At 47.9% G+C, this 26,581-nt stretch overlaps 1 protein-coding gene across 2 annotated transcripts in view; it reads right to left on the bottom strand.

The window, feature by feature from the left end:
• The window catches only part of USP46 (ubiquitin specific peptidase 46), a 60,391-nt gene extending 34,420 nt beyond the window's left edge, over window positions 1-25,971 (bottom strand). For both annotated transcript variants that reach the window (XM_070396707.1, XM_070396715.1), the window contains exon 1: window positions 25,788-25,971. In XM_070396707.1, the coding sequence (XP_070252808.1) occupies window positions 25,788-25,823 (36 nt within the window). In that variant the 5' untranslated portion in view covers window positions 25,824-25,971. The remainder of the gene's footprint in view (window positions 1-25,787) is intronic.
• Between the last annotated feature and the right edge of the window lie 610 nt (window positions 25,972-26,581).

Raw genomic sequence — 26,581 nt, 5'->3', positions numbered from 1 at the left:
AGGCTAAATTTTTAAAATAATACTTATAAAATAACTAGAGGCCCTCTCACAATCCAGGACCCCTAGGGGGAAGTCAGAGAGCCGGTTTCTTCGGCCCGATCCCCGAAGGCCAGGCCGAGGGACCCCACTGGTGCAGGAATCCACCAGGCCTCTAGTACGCATATAAGATCTTTGGTTACTCTCCAGGCCCTCCCCCCACCTCCCTTCCCTCTGAGATTCATCAGTCTGTTCCATGTTTCCATGCCTGTGGTTTCTGCTCCTGCATTGAGCGTCTGCCCCCTGGTGGTCAGTGCACATCATAGCTACTGGACAGTTGGCTGTTTGGCCATTCGCTTAGGCTTTTATACATATAGATACTTATATTACAGCAAGATTTTACAGAATAGACAAAAATCACTAAAGTTTTTTAATAAAGCTACATCTCAATCATAAGTCAATGTAAATAATGCATATTAAATACACCTACAGCCACTTTGAAGCAACATGAGTAGACGTGGGTTAGAACCCAGAAGGAATGTCAGATATACAAGTATAGCACATGGAGACAGATCTCATTAAATCTTTCTTTAGGAGCTAGCCATGTATTATTCAAGTTAACTCTTGATTTTTGCTCTTTGGGAATTATTGGACTGAGTCTGCTTTTTTCTACCTATCATAATACTCTCCCATTGGAGGGGGAAGGGGAGAAGGAAGGTGATGACGCACACTAAGGACAGTGACCAGGGACGGGGTGTAAGAGAAAAATCATGTCAAAACATCTGCCCTTCTGTTGCCTGTGCTTACCAGCACTGTACAAACTCCTTCCTTCTCCTCTTCTTGGTTCACCCCCATTTACAGAAGGCTTGCCTCTGCACCCCATCTCCTGCCAGCATCCTGGGTGGTCCCAATACCATGTGGAGGAGCCTCCCCACACCCTGCTCTCTCAGCAACTGGATGTCCTCTTCCCTGCTCTCTTCCATTCCACTCCACTTCAGCTCCCACTCCCAGACTGCCTGGATCTGGTGACCCCTAAAACCCACCAGCTCAGCTCCGCCTGCTGACTTCCTAAAGCCCTCCCCTCCCAGCTACACACGTCGCACCAGAACCTCTTACTCCTCCACTTTCTCACTCGGCTTAGGGTCCATGATCCTGATTTCAATTGCTCTCATAAACAGCCTTTACCTGTGCTTTGGCCACACCACCTGGCAAAAAAAAACCCACAAATAGTAAGAACCAAATTATCTACCTTGTCTGATATACACCCAGACAATGTACGATGCTAGGGGCAGTCACACAGCCCAGCTCACTGCATTCACTAGGACTCACCAAGGTCACGTGGCCCTCTACACACCCCACATTCCAGCAACGTGTCTCTAGTGCCCAGTCTCCACTCCACAATGACAGTTCTAGCGAGCCTCAAGCCCCTGAGAATGCCAACATCCCCTCTGCCCTTCTCACTGGCCTGCCACTCAACAGAAAAAAATTTTTTTAAATCAGCAGAGAACTCCCTTAATTTTGCACTCCCAAACCTTCAAACCTGTGTGCCTCCCCCGTTAATGATAGAGATCTCTCTTCTGTCCGAGACCAATCTCTTCTCTACTCCTCTATTTCCTATCAGAATTGGACATACTTAAGTGTCTCTCCTATTAAAAATCCATACCTTGCACTCTCCCTCCCTGGAGCACACCTGGACCTTTCCCTTCCCCCTCCATCTCCTCCCCCACCCACCCCCCACCCCCCATCACCCACCCCCAGGCAGGTTACCATTAGTTTGCACTCCCAAGCTCCAAGGGCCCTAAAAAATAATAATAATAATAATAATAATAAAAATCCATACCTACTCTTCCACACATCTCCCCAGGTCCCACCCTCTTCCTCACCTCTCCTTCATAGCTAAGCTTCTTTCAACAACTATCTGTTCTGAAATATTGACAACTGAATCAGATGATTTCTAAGGTTTCAAATGATCCAATGATGAAGGGGGAAGGTCAGGGATGGAGGTAAAACTGTGTTGCTGAAGCTGAGTGGTAAGTAGGTGGGACTCAATATACTGTTCTGTTTATACTTTTACATATATGTGTATAGACCGGTGGTTGGCAAACTGCGGCTCGAGAGCCACATGCGGCTCTTTGGCCCCTTGAGTGTGGCTCTTCCTAAGCCTTAGGAGTACCCTAATTAAGTTAATAACAATGTACCTACCTATATAGTTTAAGTTTAAAAAATTTGGCTCTCAAAAGAAATTTCAATCATTGTTCTGTTGATATTTGGCTCTGTTGACTAATGAGTTTGCCGGCCACTGGTATAGGCAGAATAATGGTCTCCCAAAGATGTCCATGTCCTAATCCCCAGAACTTGTGCAGATATGACCCTACACAGCAAAGGGAAATTTAGGTTATAGATGGACTTCATCTGCTAATCAACTGACGTTGAAATAGGGGAGAAGTCCTGGTCATCAATGTCCTCACAAGCATCCTTAAAAGTGGGGGGACAGTAACAGAACAATAGATCAGAGTGGTGCAATGTGTGAAGGGCTCACCTCACCTTTGCTAATTTGAAACTGGAGGAAGGGGGCCAGGAGCCTGCAGAAGCTCCAAGGCAAGCAGGCAGTCCCGAGAACACGGCCCTGCACCTCCTTCATTTCGCCCAGGGAGAAACACTCAGATTTCTGACCTCCAGAACTGTGAGATAATAAATGTGTACTGTTTAAGGGCTGAAGTTAATGGTTATTTGTTACAGCAGCAATAGGAAACTAATACTATATATTTGAAGTTGTCCATACTATCCTTTAAGACTTGTCTCTACTTCCTCACCTCCACATCTCCCTTCAAAACAGCCCCTTCTGGATTCTACCCCGACTCCATGCCTGATGAGCTCCAAACAGTGTCGCTCCAGGGGGTACTTTTAGCTGCTGGCTTTCTCCAAGCTTGTCCAAGGCCCTCCTCTCTCTCCCCAAGCCTCTCTGTGGGGTCTAGGCATTAACCATCTCCACAGCTTTATTCAGCGGCCAAGTGCCAACCATTTCCAACTCCGTACCTCCATCCCAGAAACCTCACTTCTAAGCTCATTCAGACTGGATGAATACTGACATTTTCACTTGCCTGTCTCACAAGCAGTCAAAATCAATCTACCCAAAACTAGAGCTTGCACTTTTCCTTCCCCCCCAATTCCAATCTTTTCCCAGTGTTTCTCCACTTAGTAAATGACAATGCCACCCTCCTCCTGGCTAGAAACCTTGGGGTCGTGCCCGACATCCCCCTCTGCACTCTGCACCCATCCATCACACTGTCGTATTGATTCACTCTCCTTAAATCTCCCAAGTCCACTCGCTTCTCACTCTCCAGCCACCAGGGAGGCCAGGCTTCCAGCAACTCTCCTCTGAATTACAATAGCTTCCTCAGTGGCCTCCAACATCCACTTTACTCACCTCTAACCTCGCTGTCAACACAGCAGCAAAAGTGCTCTTTTTAAATACAGATCTGCCTTTCAATCCTCCAGTGACTTTCACCACGTCTCCGGCGTCTCTCGATGGCCAGTCACTGCCTCCTACACTGGGCCTGTCACAATGGCCTTCGTCCTGTCCCTCAAATATCTCCCACCCATCACCTGAGGCTCTTTCCTGCTTCCCTCCCACCCATCACCTGAGGCTCTTTCCTGCTTCCTCAGTTGCCTATACCTACCATCCTCTGGGAATTCTTCCCTGATCAATCCTAGATTAGGGTCGCCTGTGACAGACTGAATCATGGCCCCTCAAAAACATCCACACCCTAACCCCTGGGACCTGAAACTATGTTACCTTTCATGGCAAAGGGGACTTTGCAGGTATGATTAACATAAGGATCTAGAGATGGGGAGAATGTCCTGGATTATGTGGGTGGGCCCAGTGTTATCACAAGGTCCTTGTGAGAGGTAGGCAAGAGTATCAGTCAGTGAGGAGATGGAGAGATTTGGAGAGATGGCAGAGCTGGAGAGATTTGAAAATATTACACTGCTGGCCCTGAAGATGGAGGAAGGGGCCATGAGCCAAGGAATGCAGGCAGCCTCTAGAAACTGGAAAAGACAAGGAAACACATTCTCTCCTGAAGCCTGGGGAAGGTGTGCAACCCTGCTGACCTCCAGAGCTAAGAAAGCTAATCTGTTTTATTTTAAGCTACCAAGTTTGCAGTAATTTTTTACAGCAGCAGTAGGAAACTAATGCACGCCCCCGCCTCCCCCCCCACACACACACCCTATCTATTCCCCACTCATAGCATCTTGCATGTCTTCCTTATAGTATTTATTCCAACTGTTATTTATATAACTAGAGGCCCGATGCACGAAATTCGTGCAAGAGTGGGCCTTCCTTTCCCCTGGCTGCTGGCACCAGCTTCCCTCTGGCACCCGGGCTTCCCTCACAGCCCCAGCTTCGTCCAGAAGGTCGTATGGAAGGACATCCTGTCTAATTAGCATATTATGCTTTTATTATTATAGATTATTTTTAAGTATGTTTTTATTGATTTCAGAGAGGAAGGGAGAGAGAAAGAAATATCAATGATGAGAGAGAACCATTAATCCGCTGCCCTCCTGCACATCCCACACTGGGAATCAAGCCCACAACCCAGGCATGTGCCCTGACTGGGAATCGAACCGTGACCTCTTGGTTTACAGCTCAACACTCAACCACTGAGCCACGCTAGCAGGGCAACCGCCTTTTTCTTTTCTCAACTGTTTGCATTTTTTTACTATGAGGATACATCATTATTTTTGCCATAAAAATTTTAATAAAAGTTAGCAAACTAATATCCTACAGACCAGTTATCTAAGGCCCACAGCAAACACCTCAGAGCTGGACTGGCCTCTTCTTTTTTCTCCCCAGTATGAATTCGCCTTTGATTTCGGTCACTTGCTCTCTTGTCCTTCGTTTCTTGGCTGAGGCCTGGTTGCTGATATGCAGCCTGCCTACCTGCTCGGGGTGTGCAACCCAGAGAGAATCAAGCAAAACAGGGACGATGTAAACGGTAAATTGTAAGATGCATTATAAATCCAAGAGCCTGACCTTCCACTGCCAGCACCCAGCACCATGACACAAAGGCAAATGAGAGGCATTGAAAATAACTGTTACATGACCAGATGCTGAACAAAACACCGTCTATGGCAGTAAATCACAGGGTCTGCAGGCCTAAGTAAGAGAGTTCTTATTTCCATCAATAAAAAATCTGGTAACCTTTGAAAAACAATGCACCACACTTTATTAAAAATAGAATCTGAGCTGGGACAAGTTCCAGCAAGAAGACGGCAATGCTGGCTCTTCAAAGCACTTCTGAAAGCAATTCTGCGACTGCCTAGGGGTGCTAAAACACACAAACAAACAACAACAACTCGGGAAGGATGAATCATAAATGCATGAGATGGGTGTAGAAAGGCATTTCTTCTTAAAGCAATGTTTTTACCCTCACCCGAGGATATGTTTTTGTTGATTTTAGAAAGGAAGAGAGAGAGAGACAGAGAAACATCAATGTGAGAAACATTGATCGGTTGCCTCCTGCACAGGCCCAAATGGGGATCGAACCTGAAACCTAGGTTATCAAACCCTCAACCTTTTGGTGTACGGGACGACACTCCAACCAACTGAGCCACCTGACCAGGATAAAGCAATTCTAAAAGCAATTTATGAGAAAAAGACATTAGAATATGTTCCTTGGGAGCGAAAAAGTGAGACAGAGGGAGGATATGATCAGGACAATGGCACTGCAAGTTCTATTAAAACCAAGGACAACATTGTCATCATATGGGGAGCCCAAACCAAACCCAGAGGCCAGGAGGGGTCCTTGGAGATCATTTCACAGATGGAAAAAAAAAAAAATCTGTGGTTGAGCATGGACTGATGAACCAGGAGGTCACTGCTTGATTCCTGGTCAGAGCATATGTCTGGGTTGCGGGCTCAATCTTCAGTATGAGGCATGCAGGAGGCGGCCGATCAATGATTCTCCTTCATCATTGATGTTTCTCTCTCTTTCTCCCTTCCTCTCTGAAATCAATAAATATAAGTATAAATATAAATATAAATGTAAATGTAAATATAAATATAAATGTAAATATATATATATATATATATATATATATGATTTTCTTTTAAAGACTAGTTTTCAAAAGGAATAGTATTCCCAGCCTTCTGGTAACAAAAGTTCACTCCTGCGGCCTTACAGAGAAAGTAAAGCAAAGATGAACTGATGCAGGCCACGAACTCAGGATGAGTCAGAAGCCACTGGCTTGAATTCAGGACAGTTACGGAGGAATTACGAACACTGGTTTCCCAGATGTAATTAGCAATAATAATAACAGATAATCCATAAATAGCATTTACTGTGTCCAGCCACTGCTCTAAGACTTATGTGTGCTTTATTCATGTGCATCCTCAGAATCATCCTATGAGGTGGATGCCATTCTTTTCCTCACTTTAAAGATAAGAAAACTGAGACACGAGGAGGGCACGTAACTCTAAGTTCACACAGCTCTCAGGCAGTAGGAGTGGGTTTGCGCTCACACAGTGCCTCCAGCGTGTGTGCTCCCAACCACTCCACCACAGACTCCCAAGGAGGCGGGACTGGAGCCACAGAACTGCAGGATGGAAGAACTGATGAACTCAAAGGGCTCACAACTTTACAGGTGACCCCCTACCGCTGAGGCATGCCTCAAAACACTCTGGAATGGGGAACACACATGTCCTCTTCTGTACAATCTCCTCAGAATACTGCAACCTGGTGAAAGGAATCGTAAAACTGAGGTTGGACGTCAGGAGAAACACAAGGGGAAAACAGGAAAACGAATTTCTTTTTCAAAATGGTTTCAAGAACTACAGATCTTTGTCTAGCGAGCCAGATAGAAAAAGAGAATAACATACAGTTTAAAAAACCAGAAAGAGAAAACAGCATCAAGTAGAAATGAACTCTAAAAAGTAAATCATTTTATACCTAACTAGAGGCCCGGTGCACGAAATCGTGCATGGGTAGGGTCCACAGGCCTGGCCGGTGATCAGGGCTGATCTATGGGGCAACTGGCAGGGTGATTGGGGACCCCTGCTCACACCCGCCTTGACTAGCCTGGCACTGCCCGCTCACCAGCCCCGCCCACTGCCACGGCTGCTGGCTGCCTCCCTCTTCGGGGCGACGGGAGGGGGGGAGGGCCTGCTCGCACTGCCTTGGCTGGTCTGGGGCCTGCAGGCCGCACCTGCATTGAGCGTCTGCCCCCTGGTGGTCAGTGCGCATCATAGCAGCTGGTCGTTCAGCCAGTCATTCGTCGATTTGCATATTATTATATAGGATAATGGAATAACGAACATGCAATCTTGCTGCCCTAACTTCTGACATGTATAAATTATGATAAAAACAATGGGCAGAGAGAAAAGGAGCCTGTCATCAGTATGCTGAACAAAATGTGTTAATATATTAACACAGCTCATCTCAGTGCTGGGATTATTGGGTGTGGGGGGTGGCAGGTAGAGAACTGGCATGAATTATCTATCAGGGAAAAAATTACCACTATGTTTTCATTTGTTTGTTTGGTTAGTTTGGTTTGTTGTGTGTGTGTGTTTTTTTAATCCTCATCTGAGGATGTGTTTTTACTGATTTCAGAAAGAGGAAGGGAGAGAGAGAGAGAGAGAAACATCGATCCGTTGCTCCCGTACCCACCTGACCGGGGATCGAACCCACAACCTTTTGGTGTACAAGACAACACTCCAACCAAGCCACCTGGCCAGAGCACCATTATGTTTTTATCCAAAGAAAGCTGTAAAATACCTATTGTGTCTCTAAAAGAAATGCAGGTTGCAATTCTGAGCCTCTTGGCTCAGACCTAATGCAGCCAGTTCTCTGGCCCTTCACAGCTCCCCCTCTGCTCTCCTCCTCCTGCTCCGCCTCATCATCATTTGGCTTCAATGTCACTTCTTCAAAGCTATCTTCCCTGACCCTTCCCTCTCACAGAATCCTATGCAGGGGTCCTCAAAAACTTTTTAAACAGGAGGCCAGTTCACTGTCCCTCAGACCGTTGGAGGGCCAGACTATAGTTTAAAAAAAAACTATGAACAAATTCCTATGCACACTGCACATATCTTATTTTGAAGTAAAAAAAACAAAACGGGAACAAATACAATGTTTGTATTTGCATGTGGCCCGCGGGCCGTAGTTTAAGGACCCCTGATCCTATGGGTAGCTTCATAGCACTTATCATCATTTGTAACCCCATACTTATTTGTGATTATTCAACATCTGTCTTCCTGCTGGACCATGGGTTGGCAGATGAGTCTCTGGGACAAGTCTGGCCCACCGACTGTTTCTGTAAATAAAGATTTATTGGAACACGGCCACTATCATTCATTTACTTATTGTAGCCACTTTCACAATACAATAGCAGAAGTGAGTGTTTACAGCTCACAAAGCCTAAAATATGTACCATCTAGCCCAGGGGTGGGCAAACTTTTTGACTCGAGGGCCACAATGGGTTCTTAAACTGGACCGGACGGCCGGAACAAAAGCATGGATGGAGTGTTTGTGTGAACTAATATAAATTCAAAGTAAACATCATTACATAAAAGGGTACGGTCTTTTTTTTTTAGTTTTATTCATTTCAAACGGGCCGTAGTTTGCCCATGGCTGATCTAGCCATTGAGCAAAAGCTAGCCAACCCTACACTAGAGCAAAGCTTGGTGAGGGCAGGGATTCCTTCTGACTGGCTTGCCAGGACCTAGCAGACGACCTGGCATGTGAAAGGCATTAAATAAGTTTGGTGATGAAGAAACCTGGGAAGTAGGAAGGGTAGGTAGTAAATGCTCCTGGTTCAAGAGACCCCCACATCTATATGTTCATTTAATCTTGTGCACTAACCCAAGGTCGATTACACTTGCTATTCCCGTTCTACTCATGAACTGGAGGGAGCCTGCCAAGGCTCATTCTGGCTGTAAAGGCCGGGCCAGGTCTCCAATGCTCGGCCATTCTGTTCCAGAGCCTGAGCTCCTGACCACGGCCAGGCAAGATGATCTTCTCATTCATATTTTTAGTAATTCCTCAGCTGCAGATGTAGCGACTGGGCAGAGAGCCAGCTGTTTCTCAGCATGTCCTCCTGGGCTGCCGGCAGGCACACGTTAGCCAACCACCAGGCGCGCCACCCTCGGAGTGGCTATGAATGTCGTCCTGCTTAGGCTGCAGACACGTCGCCCAGGCCCCCTCTCCCTCCCGTAAATCACCAACAGGGACTCACTAGCCCCATCTCACAGGTGAGAGAAAGAAGGTTAACAGAGGTGAAGTAACTCGCCAAGGTCAAGTGTCAGTATGAAGCAGAGGTCAGTTGTGAGCCCGCAATCTTAATACCATTACACTACAACCCATTTCCTGCTTCCACCGGGCTCATCGCCTCCCCTTCCTTCTCCGGCTTCCACGGGAGCCAGGCATCCACAAGAAGGCGGTTAACAAGCCTTTTCATTCTGCGCCATGATAGCATGTCATTTCCATGCCATCTAGATAGTGGGTGGGGAGAAATAACTCTGCAAAAGACCTCGACATGACTTCATTAAATGATCATAACACAGAAGCAAAAACATCTGTTAATGAAGACAGAAGACCCTGGGACACAGAGTGATCCCAAGTCACGAGGAAGGGACAGTACAGAGCAGCTGGACTCTGGCTTGTAAAACAACTCTCCGCGTGTCTAGAGGCAGCGTAACCCAGTTCCCATGCAAAGATCAAATTTCAACTCAAAAGCAGGACAAACGGCCCTGGGTCTGTCTCTGTGTTCCCAGCTGAAGGTGGAGGAGGAAAAAATAGTGACGGCCGCTCACCGCACTCGGTGAGCTACAACAAGAACCTCATTCCCAATCCAATGTTCTGCGAAGGCACCGTGAGACCACCTTGATGACAGGTCTCATAAGCACCTACGTTACCCTCCCCATCACTTCCTGGAGAAGCAGCATGGGTGGCACGGGATCCTGGCAAAGCCCCAAGTCAGAGGCCCACTCTGCCAAGCTGACTAATAGGGTATGTCGAGCATTCCTTCCTCAACCCTCTCTCTCTAGTTCAAGCTCAAGGTCTTCATCGCGAAAAACCAGGACACCAGTGTCCCCGCCTCACGGATGGGAGAACTGCCCGAATGTGCTTATGAGATAGCCCTCCCCTTGGGAACCAAGCCCTCTGCACCATCAGGGATCTTTTACTCCAATGTAACAAAAACATCCTGTCATATACTAATTGCAAAATACAAAACATAAAATTCTGCGCTCTCTGCTCCCATCCCCAAGCGGGGTGGCAACGAGGGAAAAGAGATGGAGCAAGTTCTGCAGAGCAGTCTCACTCCGTGTAACCACTCAACCGTGCGCTACAGCTACATTCGGAAACAGAAAACATGTATAATGAATGAGTAATTTTGTATCTGTTGAGATTAGTAATAAAAAATTGGGGCTTGTGTTTTATGTATCGTTGGGGTTTTTATTCCACTTCGCTCATAATGCTTTTTTATTGTAGTTTACAGAAATATCAGTCTACAACAGATTGAAAATAAAAATAAAACGGGTCCTTCCCTACAGACTTGGAAAATAATTGCCAACAGCAACGCAGTTAAATGAAATTGAGCTTGTTTCTTACACGTGTGAATAAGCTGCTCAAACTCACTCCTAGGAAGAGAAACGCAAACTAAAAAATACACGAAGACACCATTGCCCCCTGCCTGGCAAAGATCAAAAGGGTCCTGGAGAGCTGGCTGCTTGGCACACACACGGCGGAGGGAGGGCATGGGCAAAACCCACCGTTACAAATGGAAAGCCATGTCTAGGAGGTCAGCTGACAGGCATCCCCCCACACCGTGAAATGATGTATGGACAAAGTTGTTCCCTGCAGCCTTGTTTGTAAAAAACCAAGGACTGGAAAACTACCGTGGTGCCCATTAGTGGGGGGGCTGGTTAAGTGAATTCAATACATTAAAGCAACTGAATACTCTGCAGCTATAAAAAAAGAATGAGGAGGCTCTTCACATGCTAGCACAGATCCACCTCTAAGATACAAAAAGCAAGGGGCAGATATGGACAGATCAGAATACGCTGTAAGTGTTGTGTTTTCAAAAACTGGCCAGTGTGCCAAGTGGTTAGAGCGTCAGCCTGCACACTGAAGGGTCCTGGGTTCAATTCCTGGTCGAGGGCACGTACCTGAGTTGCAGGTTCAATCCCCAGCTCTGATAGGGGAGTATGCGGGAGGCAACCAATCAATGTGTCTCTCTCACATCTATGTTTCTCTCGCTCTCAAAAAAAAAAAAAAAAAAACTAGGAGAGAAATATAAACAAATATGCTGGTACATGCATACGCCATTGAGTGGAAACAGAAGACACTGCAAATATTGACTGATGCCAGAGACAAGAATTGGATAGTGGGCATATTTTCAACATACATCCTTTTACACAATTTTAAATTTCTACCATGTGAACTCATACGACATCTTCAAAAACTTTAAATTTTTATTCACAAAAATAAAACTGATTTGCAACAGCATGAATGGACCTAGAGGGCATTATGCTAATAAAATAAGTCAGTTGGAGAAAGACAAATATCATGAGTTCACTTATATGTGGAATCTAAAAAACAATATAAATGAACAAACAAAATTGAAACAGACTCATAGACAGAGAAAAGACTGATAGTTGCCAGAAAGGAGGAGGGGTTGGGGAACTGGGTGAAAGGGTGAAGGGATTAAGAAGTACAAATTGTAGTTGCAAGATAGTCACATGGATGGTAAAATACAGCATAAGAAATATAGTCAGTAATCCTCCTCCTATCTAAAAAAAGAGAAACATGGTAATTAGCCGTACATCCGCTACCCTTCCCATTGGCTAATCAGGGCGATATGCAAATTTAACTGCCAGCCAAGATGGCAGCCAGCAGCCATGCACTGAAGCGAACAGGGAGGCTTGCTTGCTCCAGTGATGGTGAACTCCAACGTTCCCCACCTGACTTGCCGGCCTCTCAGCTGCAACTCTAAGCAACTATGTTGCAAATATAGAAGCTAAACAAAACCCCAGAAACCTGCTTTAGTCAGCCAGGCTTCAGCCAGCCGGACCGCAACATTGTATCAAATACAGAAGGTAAACAAAGGCCAGAAACCTGCTTTCAGCAGCCGAGGCCTCAGAGCTAAAGCTGGCCCAGAATAAAAAAAAAAAAGAAAAAAAGGAGGGGTTGGGAGCTTCAGTCACCTGCCAGCCTGAAAACGGCCCTCAGCCCCTCACCCAGACTGGCCAGGCACCCCAGTGGGGACCCCCACCCTGAAGGGGGTGTGACCAGCTGCAAACAGCCATCATCCCCTCATCCAGACTAGCCAGGCACCCCAGTGAGGACCCCCACCCTGATCCAGGACACCCTTCAGGGCAAACCAGCCAGCCCCCACCCGTGCACCAGGCCTCTATCCTATATAGTAAAAGGGTAATATGCCTCCCAGCACCGGGATCAGCGGAGCTGCGAGGCCTCCCGGCACCGGGATCAGCGTGACAGGGGGCAGCGCCCAAACCCCCTGATCGCCCTGCGGCTCTGTGTGTGACAGGGGGTGGGGCCACAACCTCCCTATCCGCCCTGCTCTGTTTGTGACAGGGGAAGGCGCCCAAACCCCCTGATCAGCCCTGCTCTGTGCCTGATAGGGGGGAGCTCCCCAACCCCCTTATCGCCCTGCGGCTCTGTGTGTGTGACAGGGTGTGGCGCCCTAACCCCCTGATCGGCCCTGCTCTGTGTGTGACAGGGTGCAGCGCCCCAACCCCCTGATCAGCCCTGCTCTGTGGGTGATAGAGGGCGGCACCCCAACCCCCACCCCCCACGGGCCCTGCTCTGTGTGTGACGGGGTAGAGCCATAACCTCCCCATCGGCCCTGCCTTGAGTGTGACAGTGGCGGCGCCCCAACCCCCTGATCGGCCCTGCTCTGTGGGTGATAGAGGGCGGCGCCCAACCCCCTGATCCGCCCTGCTCTGTGCGTGACAGGGGGCGGTGCCCCAACTCCCCTTTGGCCCTACTCTGTGAGTGACAGGGTACGGAGCCCCAACCCCCCTGATGGGCCCTGCTCTGTGCATGACAGGGGGTGGCGTCGCAACTTCCCTATCGACCCTGCCTTGAGTGTGACAGGGGTCGGTGTCCCAACCCCCCAGTCGGCTGTAACCTGAGCATGACTAGGGGTGGCATCGCAACCTCCTGATCCGCCCTGCTCTGTGCATGACAGGGGACAGCGCCCCAACTCCCCAATCAGCCCTGCTCTGAGCCCGACCAAGGGCTGCACCTAGGGATTGGGCCTGCCCTCTGCCACCCGGAAGCAGGCCTAAGCCAGCAGGTCATTATCTCCCGAGGGGTCCCAGACTGCAAGAGGGCACAGGATGGGCTGAGGGACCCCTCTCCCCGCACGAGTGCACAAATTTTTGTGCACCGGGCCTCTAGTATGTAATAACTATGTATGGTGCCAGGTAGATACTGAAAATATCGGGAGATCACACTGTAAAATATACGATTGTCTAACCACTACGCTGCACACCTGAAACTAATACAAAATAATATTGAATATAAACTGTAATTGAAAAAAATAAAGATAGAAACTGAGCTTAGCTACTTTGTGTATTTCTCAGTAGAAATACCTAACTGTATATACCAAATTTTAAAAAGGGTATATTATTCGCTTATTAAATGACTAAAAATATTTTTTTAAATATATATTATATTGATTTTTTTACAGAGAGGAAGGGAGAGGGATAGACAAGTAGAATCATCGATGAGAGAGAAACACCAATCAGCTGCCTCCTGCACACCCCCTACTGGGGATGTGCCCGCAACCAAGGTACATGCCCTTGACCGGAATCAAACCTGGGACCCTTCAGTCTGCAGGCCGACGCTCTATCCACTGAGCCAAACCAGTCAGGGCTAAAAATCTTTTACTATATGATGTGCCCTCATTATCAGGAAAAGGAAAAACATTGTATCCTGAGTGAATACAAAAGCTTTGCCACCCACCACCAGCGCCATGCCTTCTCCAGTGCCGCGCCTTCCCCAGCGCCGTGTCTTCCGAGACCTCTCGGTTGGAAATCACAGCTTCTTCCTCCTTTTGTCCGCTCCAGCACTTTCCCTCCCTGGTCTGGTCTTTGATTGGAAGCTAGATTACAAGGTGCCCGCCTGCTCATCTCCTCAGCACTGCTCACCAGCAGGGACAGTTCTTAACGTCCTATAGACCCAGAGAGACCTAAGTCAACTGCCCAGGATCCCAAATGCCACAAAGTATCAGGGTCAGGATGGAACTGGGTCCCCAGTTCAGGGTTCTTTCCAATGCCATCATTCAGACTCCTTTGCTGGTGGTAAAAAGAGAAGCTCTAGAATAAAACAGTAATAAAATGGCCGGGCACTAGGCTAAGCACTAGATATAAATGATTCCATTTAAGTCTTGCAACCCCTCAGGGAGGTACGTTCTCTCATCACCTACAGGCTATGGATGAGAAACCGAGTCTCTGAGAGGGTAAATCATAGCAATTAGTACCGAATCGTTATTTTGAGCACCCACCCCCTCTCACTTAGGAAGTGCCTCACTTGGGGAATAAATCAGAGCGTCCCCCTACTATCCTATCCTGATCTGCTCCAGTGCAGAGCTGACCAGGAGAGAGCTGTGGGCCTCTCTCTAACCCCGGTCCCCCCGCACCACAGCAACAGGGAGACGGAACCCCCATTTCCCCAGCACCACAGTCAGACCACTCCATCTGGTGCCTTCTGCCTCTGCTCCTGCCCAACGCCCACTGAATGTGGACAGCAGGCTAAGATAAAAGCAGAATTCCACTGGATCCTACGATACCAACAGCTCTGTGCTTTGGAAAATATTAATTCACGGGCAGAATGAGAATAACTGAAAAGTAACGTGCGGGAGGGCATCACAGCTCACAGAATGCTTCTGTCGGCAGGACCTCCTGAGAATCTCCTTTAAGAGCTGTGAGGAAGGTATCTCATCCTCTGCCTTCCTGTTGTAAAGAGATGAGGGAACACCCGAGATTTACCGAGCCCTGAGATCCCAAACCCCAACTCCTCCTCTCTAGAGCCGGAGGAAGAAGGACGTTGCTTTTCTCTTATTCCTAGGGCTGTGCTGCGAGTGTGCTCCCCACACCAGGACCATCTGGTCACCAGAGAGGTGGCTAGAAAGGCCAAGTCCCACTGCAGACCTCCTGAATCAAATCTGCATTTTAACAAGATCCCAGGCGATTCCTGGGCCCTGGTCTCCTGAAATTTCGGCAATTCTTCCCTTCTACGAGCTACCCCTCTTCCGTCATTATCCAAGAATTATTTACTGCGCATCCACCACACATGTGCCAGGCACTATGCTGAATGCTGGAAATCGACAGCAAATAAGATCGATCCAGCTCCTGCCTGTGGAGTTAGCTGCCAGTCTAGCACAGGTTTCTCAACCTTGCCTGCTCATCAGAATAAACTGCGGCAATTTACAAAAAAAGGGCAAGTGCCTGAAAAATCCACCCAGACTGACCTACACCCACGTACACTCCGAAACTCTGGGAGTGGGGCCCTAGGAGCTTCATATCAAAAAAGCTGAGTGGCAACCACTCTGGGGAGCAGCCTGGCAATACCTAACAGAAATGCCGACAGGCACATCTGGGGACAGCACTTCCACTTCCAGGACTATGTCCTGGAGGAATGAAGGCACATGCATAAGGAAGGCAGAAACAGCAGCATTCACTGTGGCACTGTTTCCAGAGAGAATATTATGGAACCTACCCAACTGTCCCTAAATAAGGTGATGAATAAGTAACCCATCATCAAGTCAAAGAATATGGCTACCGAGCAGTGAGCATGAATATACTAGAACTATATGTGTCAAGATAATTTCAAATATAATTGTTGAGTGAAAAAGCTGCAAAATATTGCACGTATTTACACACAAACGCTGCAATACTGCTTATGGACTCATAAATATGAACTTTAAAGACATGCAGAGTAAACATACCAACTTCAGGAAAATGGTTAGTTCTGGAGGAAAGGAGAGGAAAGAGACAGGGGTGGTTAAAGATTTTTTAAAAGATTTTATGTCTAAGAAAAATCTCAACCAAGTATGACTAAATTTTAATATCCGTTAAATCTGAAGGGTAGGTATTTGAATATAAATATATTAAAATACATTGGTTTTTTCCATACTCTTTGGGTGTTAAGACTTTACGGTTTTTTTATAAGTTTCTTTTTTTCTTTTTTTTTAATATATTTTATTGATTTTTTACAGAGAGGAAGGGAGAGGAATAGAGAGCTAGAAACATCGATGAGAGAGAAACATCGATCAGCTGCCTCCTGCACACCCCCTACTGGGGATGTGCCCGCAACTAAGGTACATGCCCTTGACGGGAATCGAACCTGGGACCCTTCAGTCTGCAGGCCGATGCTCTATCCACTGAGCCAAACCGGTTAGGGCCATAAGTTTCTTTTAAAAGTTTCTCATGTGACGTGACACATAGCCAGGGTTGGGAATCCCTGTTCTAGGAGCAGAAAGTAGTAAAAACCTGGCTATGTAATATCAAGAAATACATCTACAGAATGGCAATGATCTATAGCTCTTGAAAGTTTACTACCTTAAAATTTTTACGTAAATTTAAAAAAACTTTAACATGGCAGATAATTCCTATACGCAATATGTTTTTCGGAGGCCAGGGTTATTACCCAGGGAAAGCACTTATTTCTCAAAATGTGGCTGTCAGCTCACCTGTAAGAGAATGAGGAGGGAGTGGGGAGAAGGGAATACTTATTTTAGAATGCACATTCCAAGGCTCATCGTGGGTGCCAGGGACAGACACCCAGAGTCTGAATTTATTTTTTTAATATATTTTTATTGATTTCAGAGAGGAAGGGAGAGAGAGAGACAGATGGAAACATCAATGATGAGAATCATTGATTGGCTGCCTCCTGCACGCCCCTAACTGGGGATCGAGCCCACAACCCAGGCATGTGCCTTTGACTGGAATCAAACCCAGGACCCTTCAGTCCGCAGGCCGACACTCTATCCACTGAGCCAAACCAGCTTGGCCAGAGTCTGAATTTTTAAGGAGAGAATGCATGTGGGCACAATTCCTTGGTACACCAAAAAAAACACTGAAGTATAATATATTTTTAAAGCTACTGTCAGTCATATTTTTAAAACCATACATGTCTGTGTTCAATAAGATGGCATCTGTCATTCTCTAAAAAATCAAAATAAAGTGCGGGGACTGTTTTCTAAATATCTGAGACAGTGATTCCACAAGTACCTCAATCAGATCCTGATAAGAGTTGGTTTCCGGCACAGTGTACCACCTCACCTGACGGACACACAATGTCCTGGAGGAAGACCATAACCCCACACTGCCTTTCTAACAGGACTTCAAAAGGCAACTAGGTGAACAGGAAAACTCCACAAGTCCAGCCTTCCTGTTGTTCTCCCTGGAAAAGGCCCTAGACATGATTTTCACCAACGCCAACTTCAATGAAGCAACACGTGAAAACACGAGACTTGAACTGAGAGGCCTGGCCAGGGTAGTAATGTATCTGGCATTTACTCTCAAGGCTCACGGTATCTTCTAGTCCAGTGGTTCTCAACCTTCCTAATGCCACGACCCTTTAATACAGTTCCTCATGTTGTGGTGACCCCCAATTTCATTGTTACAAATTGAATATAATTAAAGCATAGTGATTAATCACAAAAATATGTAATTATACATGTGTTTTCCGATGGTCTTAGGTGACCCCTGTGAAAGGGTCGTTTGACCCCCAAAGGGGTCGCGACTCACAGGTTGAGAACCACTGTTGTAGTCAATAGTCTTTTTGCTACAAGGATTCACCTGTTTCATCTTATCATCCCCCACCTGTATCTTCTGTCCTGTCCCTATCTTCCTTGACTGTTTTTTGTGGTTTTTTTGGTCTTCCTAATCATCCCCTTCATCACCCTTTTCCCTATTTTCACACAAAACCACCCCTGCAACCCTCACTTACAAACCCTGGAAAACTGCTCCAAAGCCTCTGGATTAAAAACAACCCCAGCGCCATAAACACATAAAAGATGTTCAGCCTCACTTGTCAACAGGAAAGTGCACATTTTAAATCACGAAGATACCATTTCACACCCATGAGACTGGCAAAACCTCAAGTCTGACCACGCCGGGCGTGTCTGTAAGCCTGTGGAGCAACTGGAACTCCCCACCGCTGCTGGGTGCAATGCAAATTGGCACAACTGCTTCGGAGAGCAAGCTGACAGTATGTCAGGGGCAAAGATGCCCAGCTCCTTTGACCCACCCATTTCCCTTTTAGGTAGAGACCACAGAGAACCTCTAAACACATGCACAGGGAGACGAGTTCAAATCTGTTCATCGCTCTAAAAGGGCACACACAAGACACTGTCAACCCAAGTGCTCGTCAACAACAAAATGAATAAATATAATGCAGCACATTCATGAAATGTAATATCATACAGCAGTCAAAACAGCCTAGAATTCATGTATCTTTTTAAAAAATACATTATAATTGATTTCAGAGAGTAATATTGATTTCATTGATCGGCTGCTTCCTGCCCGCCCCACACTGGGGATCGAGCCCGCAACCCAGACATGTGCCCTGGCCAGGAATCGAACCGTAACCTCCTGGTTCATAGGTTGATGCTCAACCAATGAGCCACGCCGGTTGGATGAATTCATGTACCTTAATGGATAAATCTTAACATTGCAATGTAAACAAAAGCAAACTGAGTTGTTCAGTATTGCAGAGCTTGTTTAAAACATGAAGAAACAATACTATATCTGGTTTATGAATACATACAGATCCAGTAAAACTATAAAAACACATAAGTACCAAATTCAGAAAAGTGGTCACTGTCTGGGGGGGAGGGGAATAGGTGGGGAAAGGTTCACTTGTATTCATAGTATTTTATTTCTTCATGTGGAGGTAGATACATGGGTACTCACTCTGTTATTATCCATATTTTTCCTGAAATTTACCACCAGAAAAAGAGTCCCAAGAAAAAGAGCCCCAAATCTGAGCTACTATAAAGCATGTGCAGATTCTGAAAGAGACATCAGAACTTGGTGGGCAGGAGGAAGGTTGTACCTACAAGTGGAAAGTGAAGCTTTAGGAACCAACAGGGTTTCCCCACACAGACTCCATCCATAGCAAATAATCCTCAGAATTATAGTAAAATTCCATGCAGAGGACTTATGACATCCCCAAAATTCTAAGCAGCAATCCCAGAACAGAAACTTTCCAAAATGTTGGCTGAGGTTGGTTGCTAATATAGAATTTATTTGCCTCAAGAAAGTCTTTGCTGGTTCATTTTTCGGTGGCCTTCTTTCTTAAAGATCAGCAAGGCTTTTCAAACCCTTAGATGAGCATTTGGTTTCAGCACAACTGAAGGTTTATTATGTAAAACTGCATTAAAATTTTAGGCCAGAAGGGTTAACTAGACTAAAAGGCACCATCTTTTACAGCTCTTTCAGTTTGCGTTGGGCTGGCTCCATGGGTAGGCTAGAGATAAAACCAAGATATACCTTTCTGATGGTACCACAGAACTAAACACCATCTTATTTTTTAAATATATTTTTATTGATTTCAGAGAGGAAGGAAGAGGAAAGACAGAAACATCGATGATGAGAGAGAATCATGGATCAGCTGCCTCCTGCATGCCCTCTACTGGGGATCAAGCCCACTGGGGATCGAGCCCACAACCTGGGCATGTGCCCTTGACCAGAATGGCACCTGGGACCCTTCAGTCCACAGGCCAACGCTCTATCCACTGAGCCGAACTGGCTAGGGCTAAACACCATCTTAAAACCTCAACTCATTCAAACTAATTAGAGCAGGCTGGAGGGAAGAAAGGGGAGAACATATGAACAAGAAAATTTTCTCTTAATTGCTAAGAGAATCAAAATGGAAAATTACTTTCAGTACAACCCCAACATACCAAAATTCCACATTAATAAAAAATAAATAGATTTTACTGTAGGAGTGAACTGGAACACAAAGTTGATTTCCAGCAAATAACAATCTTGATTTCTAACTAAATATTCACATTCAACTTTGTTTGCACCCTAAGATTCCAAGAAAACACTGAAAAATAAGTAGACTTAATTGTTTGGACCTGACCCAACACAAGTGCCTACATTACACCCAAGAGGCCAGAACAGAATTTTTCTTTAAATATTAACCCATTTTAACCAGCAATTTCTAAAAACTGACAACTATCAGAGTAGACTCTCATATGAAATTGTAACAGCACCCAGCTGATAAGCCTCCAATTATCTCTGAGAATGGGAAGCATGAGAAACAGAGGAAGAGGCAAGTTATCTCTTCTCCCAAATTATGTGATTTTTAATGTTTTTTAAAACTTCTTCCAATGATCCTCAATATACGTGCCTCAGGTCAGTAACTGACTTATCAAAATAAAATGATCTCTATAAAAAATCCTCTAGCTTTGTTTCAAATTTTTACTAATTTTACTTTCCCTTCTTATCAAGGTGATTTCACTAATTTAAAAGAATTCAAATCTGGCACTCACAAAGGTGTCCAATAATGTACTGGGGACGGCCCTCGCTGGTTTGGCTCAGTGGGTAGAACGTCGGCCTGAGGACTGAAGGGCCCCAGGTTAGATTCCATCAAGGGCACATGCCTGGGTTTCGGGCTCGATCCCCAGTAGGGGACGTGCAGGAGGCAGCTGATTAATGATTCTCATCATTGATGTTTCTATCACTCTCTCCCTCTCCCTTCCTCTCTGAAATCAATAAAAATATATTTAAAATACACACACACACACACACACACACACACACACACTGGGGATGTTCAATGGATGCTAAAATGCCAACATTTGGCATGTTCAACACAGTTTAAACAAGGTAGTTAAGTACTCAAGTAGTTACTAACCAATTAAGAGATGTAGATTTTTATAAAGACTCTAAGACAGCAGTTCTCAACCTGTGGGTCACAACCCCTTTGGGGGTCAAATGACCCTTTCACAGGGGTTGCCTAAGACCATCGGAAAACACATATATAATTACATATTGTTTTTGTGATTAATCACTATGCTTTAATTATGTTCAATTTGTAACAATGAAATTGGGGGTCACCACAACATGAGGAACTGTATTAAAGGGTCACGGCACTAGGAAGGTTGAGAACCACTGCTCTAAGAAATACTACTCATTAAAGAAGGTTTTGACAACAACAACAACAAAATCAGTTTTAAAAGCTGAGAAAAACTAAGGTTGCAAGAAATACAATTTGTTAAAAGGCACCGTTAGACTCATGCTTAACTGGAGGGACACCAATGGTACAAATTCCAGTTCTAATTACAGTTACATTGACTATAATCACATCTTCACATAAAAAATAGTCAAACTTTGCTCAAATGCAAATATACTAAAAAAAATCCTACTGTGTTCATCAGTCTTTCCACTGTAGTGCCGCTGAGATTTTGTTCAACCTTTCTGCGTGGACACACTAAAATTTTCATCTTTATCAATGTTATACCCACAAGATAAGAAACTCCTGAGCTCCTTGGAGATAAGAACTCACCTCCTTCATTTATTTAGCACCTGCACCCAGTACATGCCAACACTGACCCAGCAGGTCCTCAGCAAATGGCCATTTATGGAAACAGAAATGTAATCTCCTTTCCACATGACATTTCCTCTGTGGCGTGTCTCACAGCACCATTAACAAGTAAAATTAAGATGAGGTGATTTAGACCAATTTGCATCAGTCCAAGTCGAATTTCTAGAGGGCACTTTTGTTTTCTCCTAATAAATGCTTCCTCTTCAGAAAATTCCTCAAGTTCTTCAAACAGAAAACATACCCAAAACAAAAGCCTTCCATTTGTAGGGCCGTAGGATACATAGGAAGTTAGGTCCATTGGTCTGGACAAAAATCAGAGGATTATCAACGAGGGAGGTTTCCTCATACTTGGTAGCAGCTAGTGCATTTTTAAAATTACAACACACCAGCCAAACAAGCTTTATTATCTGTGACCCAGACACGCTGTGGCTAAGCTGACAAGCCCTGAGCAAGTTGATCAAGAATCATTATGGGCCCTAACCGGTTTGGCTCAGTGGATAGAGCGTCCCAGGTTCGATTCCGGTCAAGGGCATGTACCTTGGTTGCGGGCACATCCCCAGTGGGGAGTGTGCAGGAGGCAGCTGATCGATGTTTCTCTCTCATGGATGTTTCTCTCTATCCCTCTCCCTCTCTGTAAAAAATCAATAACATATATTTTTTTATAAAAAGAATCATTATGGCAGGAATTCACATGGAAGTGAAATTAAAACAAATGGGAACCAGCATTAAATTTCCAGTGCACAATAAGACTTCAGTGGGGACGGGGACAGTGGAGGGATGTGAATATTTCCCAAGGCCCCTGTATCTAAAACTGGCACAAGAAGTTTGAGGAAAAGAAAAAAAAGGGGGGGGGGGTGTTTATTTCTCAATCACATGAAGGATTTGGTATGTTTTGTTTCCGCTCTGCTGGGTCCTTTCTTGTCTGGTGACAAAACAAATCCACTTTTCAATGCTAGGTCTTGGTTTGTTCAAGTCCTACCTAGAAGGGTGACATTGTTTAACACCCTTTCTGGAAAAACATCACCGTGTTTAAAAAGGCAATCCTCACTTGCTCTCTCTACCACCAACCAGTTCCCACCAAACAGTGTTAGGAGAAGGAAGGACCAATAGGAGCCCCAGTGAGAAGCCAAACAGTGAGGAGAGACCCCCAGAAGACCTACCTGGAAGCAATTCATCATCGCGTGCGGAATCTAAAGAGGAGTCCAATGAAAATGTATGTCAGATCAGGCGGAGACAGCCGTCTCCTCAGCACCAAGCCTTCTCGTGTGGGAAGTGAGGCTGGGAGGGACAGGGTGGCCCGAGCAGCCTTTTATAAGGGGCGGGGTTAAGGATTCCCATCCCAGCCCTCGGATACTGCCATTCGGCTTGGTTTACATAAATGAACACGTGAGCTGTTTACATCAGTGGCTTCTTCCATCAGGTCCAAGAAGGCATAATCTCCTTTGTCCTTTGAACACCTGAAGGTGACATGAGGCGATACGGACGAGAGCTAGCACTCACTGAGTACCTCACCTCTATGTGCTAGGCCTAGTAACTCACTCAATACAACATCCTAGACCAGTGATGGCGAACCTTTTGAGCTCGGCGTGTCAGCATTTTGAAAAACCCTAACTTAACTCTGGTGCCGTGTCACATATAGAAATTTTTTGATATTTGCAACCATAGTAAAACAAAGACTCATATTTTTTATATTTATTTTATATATTTAAATGCCATTTAACAAAGAAAAATCAACCAAAAAATTGAGTTCGAGTGTCACCTCTGACACGCGTGTCATAGGTTCGCCATCACTGTCCCAGACAGTGGTCAGCAAACTGCGGCTCGCGAGCCACATGCGGCTCTTTGGCTCCTTGTGTGTGGCTCTTCCACAAAATACCAACTTCTGCACATGTCCACGAAGTTTCAATCGCACTGTACGTGCGCCCGCATGTGGTATTTTGTGGAAGAGCCACACTCAAGGGGCCAAAGAGCCGCATGTGGCTCGCAAGCCGCAGTTTGCTGACCACTGGCCTAGGAAGTGGGCACCACTATCGTCCCATTTCTCTAGATAAGGAAAGACAAAGCGCAACCTGTTCACAGAACAAAAAGCTAGATTGTGTGAGATCCAGGCCTTGAACCCAGGAAGTCTAACTTGAGAGCACAAACTCTTCATTACTTGCTCAAGACAACAGTGTCCAAAGAGGAACATAAAACTCCCAACTTACGAAGTACTGGTTCCTCACCTCACCGGGGTGATGACCCCGAAGGTGGTGCCTCTTTAAAGATTCCACACGAGGTTGTCAACTCTCCAGACACAGCTCGAGCCTGCTCCTTTCATGCCCTCCCTGCAGCCCGCCTCCCTGGCTGAGTTTCAGTGGAAACAGGTAGTGACATTCCGCCCGGGAGTGCCAAGAAGCCCCAGCTGCGCTGAGGGTGGAAAAAAAAAAAAGCTGGAGGCTGGCTTCCTCTTGGGACACACTGGCTCTCAAGTTCCCAAGCTGCTTTAGTTCAGAGAGGTGTGACCACACACCAGCAGGACAGGAGTACCACCCAGGGCTGGGACGGCACCTCGCTGCCCCGCAGGCCTGAGGCCACCCCAGCAAGCCTGAAAGAAGAGTACTGGTCAGCTGCTCTGGTTTCAAAGGTCCCCTCGGAGCTCAGCTTGGCTTACAGAGACACTGGGCGGACTGGCATCACCTCTTTGCTGCACCGAGCAACACTAATGCCACTCGACAGGAAGGAGCGGGAGGCCGTCTCTGCGTGAAGAAGGAAGGAAAGGAGAGGACACTGAGACGCTCCTCCAACGGGCCCTGCGCCAATCCCCTAGGAGCTATCACCCCGGGAAGCCCCGGCATTTGTTCTGCTGACCAGGCCAGTGACCACATCCAACAGTGCTGGAAATTGAAGCCAGCACCAGCGGGTCTCAATTCCACTCCTGAGCTGCCACATGGCTCCTTAATGCTCCTTTGCCATGTGTTAATCTTGCAACGAAATGTGGGACAGAAGATTGAAAAGGCTGTGTGATGGGGGAAGGGCAGTCAGATCACCTTACCTCCAGACTTCTCCATCAAGCCTCCTCAGATTCCCTGTAGGGGCCTGTACTACTAGCTACAAGGGAGGTTCCCCCCAACCTGGCATTAAAAGAGCACAGGTTCCAGCTTTGATGGTGGTGTGTGTGTGTGTGTAGGGGGGGGGGTGTAGGAGGGCCCTGGGCCCTGTAGGAGGAAGGCAAGGCACACACTCTCTCACCCTGCACAGGAGGGCAATGTCTTACTCCAGAGAGCAAACTGTGCACCCAAGTGGGGGGGGGGGGGGGGGGGGGGGGGGAGCAGCAGGGTGCACCCTGAGGACCCAAGGGCTAAGCTGCTCCTGCAGAAACTGAAAAGCAAGGGAAAGCAATGGGAGAAACCCAAGTTCAAGTCACCAACCACCACACCAGGGAGCCAGTCCCCACCAGAGCCTGGGGATGTCCCCTTGCTGCGTCCACGCCCACCAGCCTCCACGGGTCTGCAGCGCATCAGGCTGAACCCTGCAGACCTCCACCCGCACAGCCGGTCCCCCGCACAGGCCTTCGATGCCACTGCACATCATGCAGACAACCCTGTGCCTCTTTCACGGACGGGGACACTGAGGCGCCCAACACAAACGACGGTGCTTTCTCCAACCAGGTGAAGTTCACTTCTCTAAGCACAATTTTGCACTTTCTTACAGCTTTATGACATTGACGACATACATGTCTCCAGATAGACCGCTTGCCTTTGCAAAGTGAATGTTAAATACAGTTTAAGGAGTGAACTCGAAATGAGATGAGGGCGGCCAGGGAGGCCGGGAGGGCTTCTTCTGCCTCAAGGGCAGGATGAGTAGCGCCCCCCCAACCCCCCCATCCGCTTGTCCCCCAAACCCTTCCCCCGGGACGTCCGGGTCCGGCCTGCCCCCCAGCCAATTCCACCGCCACCCGCGGGCGGAGGCACAGGCGCGGCCGGGGGCCGGCGGGCGGGCTCCCAGGTCCCCGGCCGGAGAGGGCGGCGGGGGGCGGCGGGGGGCTGGGGACCCCTCCCCGGAGGCTCCGGGGGCCGCGGCCGGCCCGCCCAGCCCGGGGCCAGCAACTTCCAGCGGCGCCGCGGACCCGCCGCCCTCGCCCCCGCCCCCACCCCCACCCGCCGCCGGGCGAGCGTGCGGCTCGGGTTTCCCTTTCTTCGCCGCCCGCGCCTCGGGCGCGACCCCCCGGCGGCGGCGGCGGCCACTCACCATATTACAGATGGAGGCGATGTTTCGGACAGTCATGAGTCTAAAGGTTGCAGCGACCCCGCACCGCCATCTTTATAAGGGGAAAACAGGACTGTCCATGGTGGGGCGCCTGCAGGAGGCCGGGCGGCGGCGGCGGCGGCGGCGGGAGGCGGCCTGGGTCCGGCTTTCAGTTTGGCTGCGAGGAGGCCGGGAGGGGGGAGGCGGGAGGGCGGAGGCGGGGGCGGGAGGGCGGGGCCGCGGGGGGCGGAGGGACGGCGCGGGGCGGGGATTGGCGGAGCGGGGAAGCCTGGGCCGCGGCGGCGGCGCGGGAGGAAGGGCGGCCCGAGCGCCGCGTGCTGCCCGCGCCCCGCGCCCCCGCCGTGCGCCCGGCTCGGGCTCGGCCCCGCGGCCCTCCTCCGCCCGCCCGCCCGCGCCGCGGCCCCGTGCTCGGCCTCTTTCTTTCCCTTTTTATTTCCTGCTTCGCTATATTTGGGCTGAAATGCGGGGGCAGGCCCGCGGCTGCAGCCTCCGCACCGCGCGGGTCCCCCGGGCAGACCCAGGTGCGACGGCGGCGGCCTCCTCGGGGCCCTCGGCGCCGTTGGGGACCCGGGGACGGCGCCGGGCGCTGGACACCGCCCCGCGGAAGGGCCGCGCCTCCGCCCGTCGGTGGGCTGGGGCTGGGGCGGACGGTGGGGGGGTGCGCCCCCGTCCCGGGCACCGACGCCGCCGAGGGGCCGGCAAGGACACGGGCCCTTTTCTGTCTTCACTTTTTCTTTCCTGCCCCGCGTCCCCCAGTGACCCTGGGTCTGTATGTC

The sequence above is a fragment of the Myotis yumanensis genome, unplaced genomic scaffold, assembly GCF_028538775.1.
Source record: "Myotis yumanensis isolate MYYU_CA2020_CCGP unplaced genomic scaffold, mMyoYum1.0.hap1 SCAF_1, whole genome shotgun sequence".
Taxonomy (NCBI): domain Eukaryota; kingdom Metazoa; phylum Chordata; class Mammalia; order Chiroptera; family Vespertilionidae; genus Myotis; species Myotis yumanensis.
This window is presented reverse-complemented; position numbering and strand designations above follow the sequence as displayed.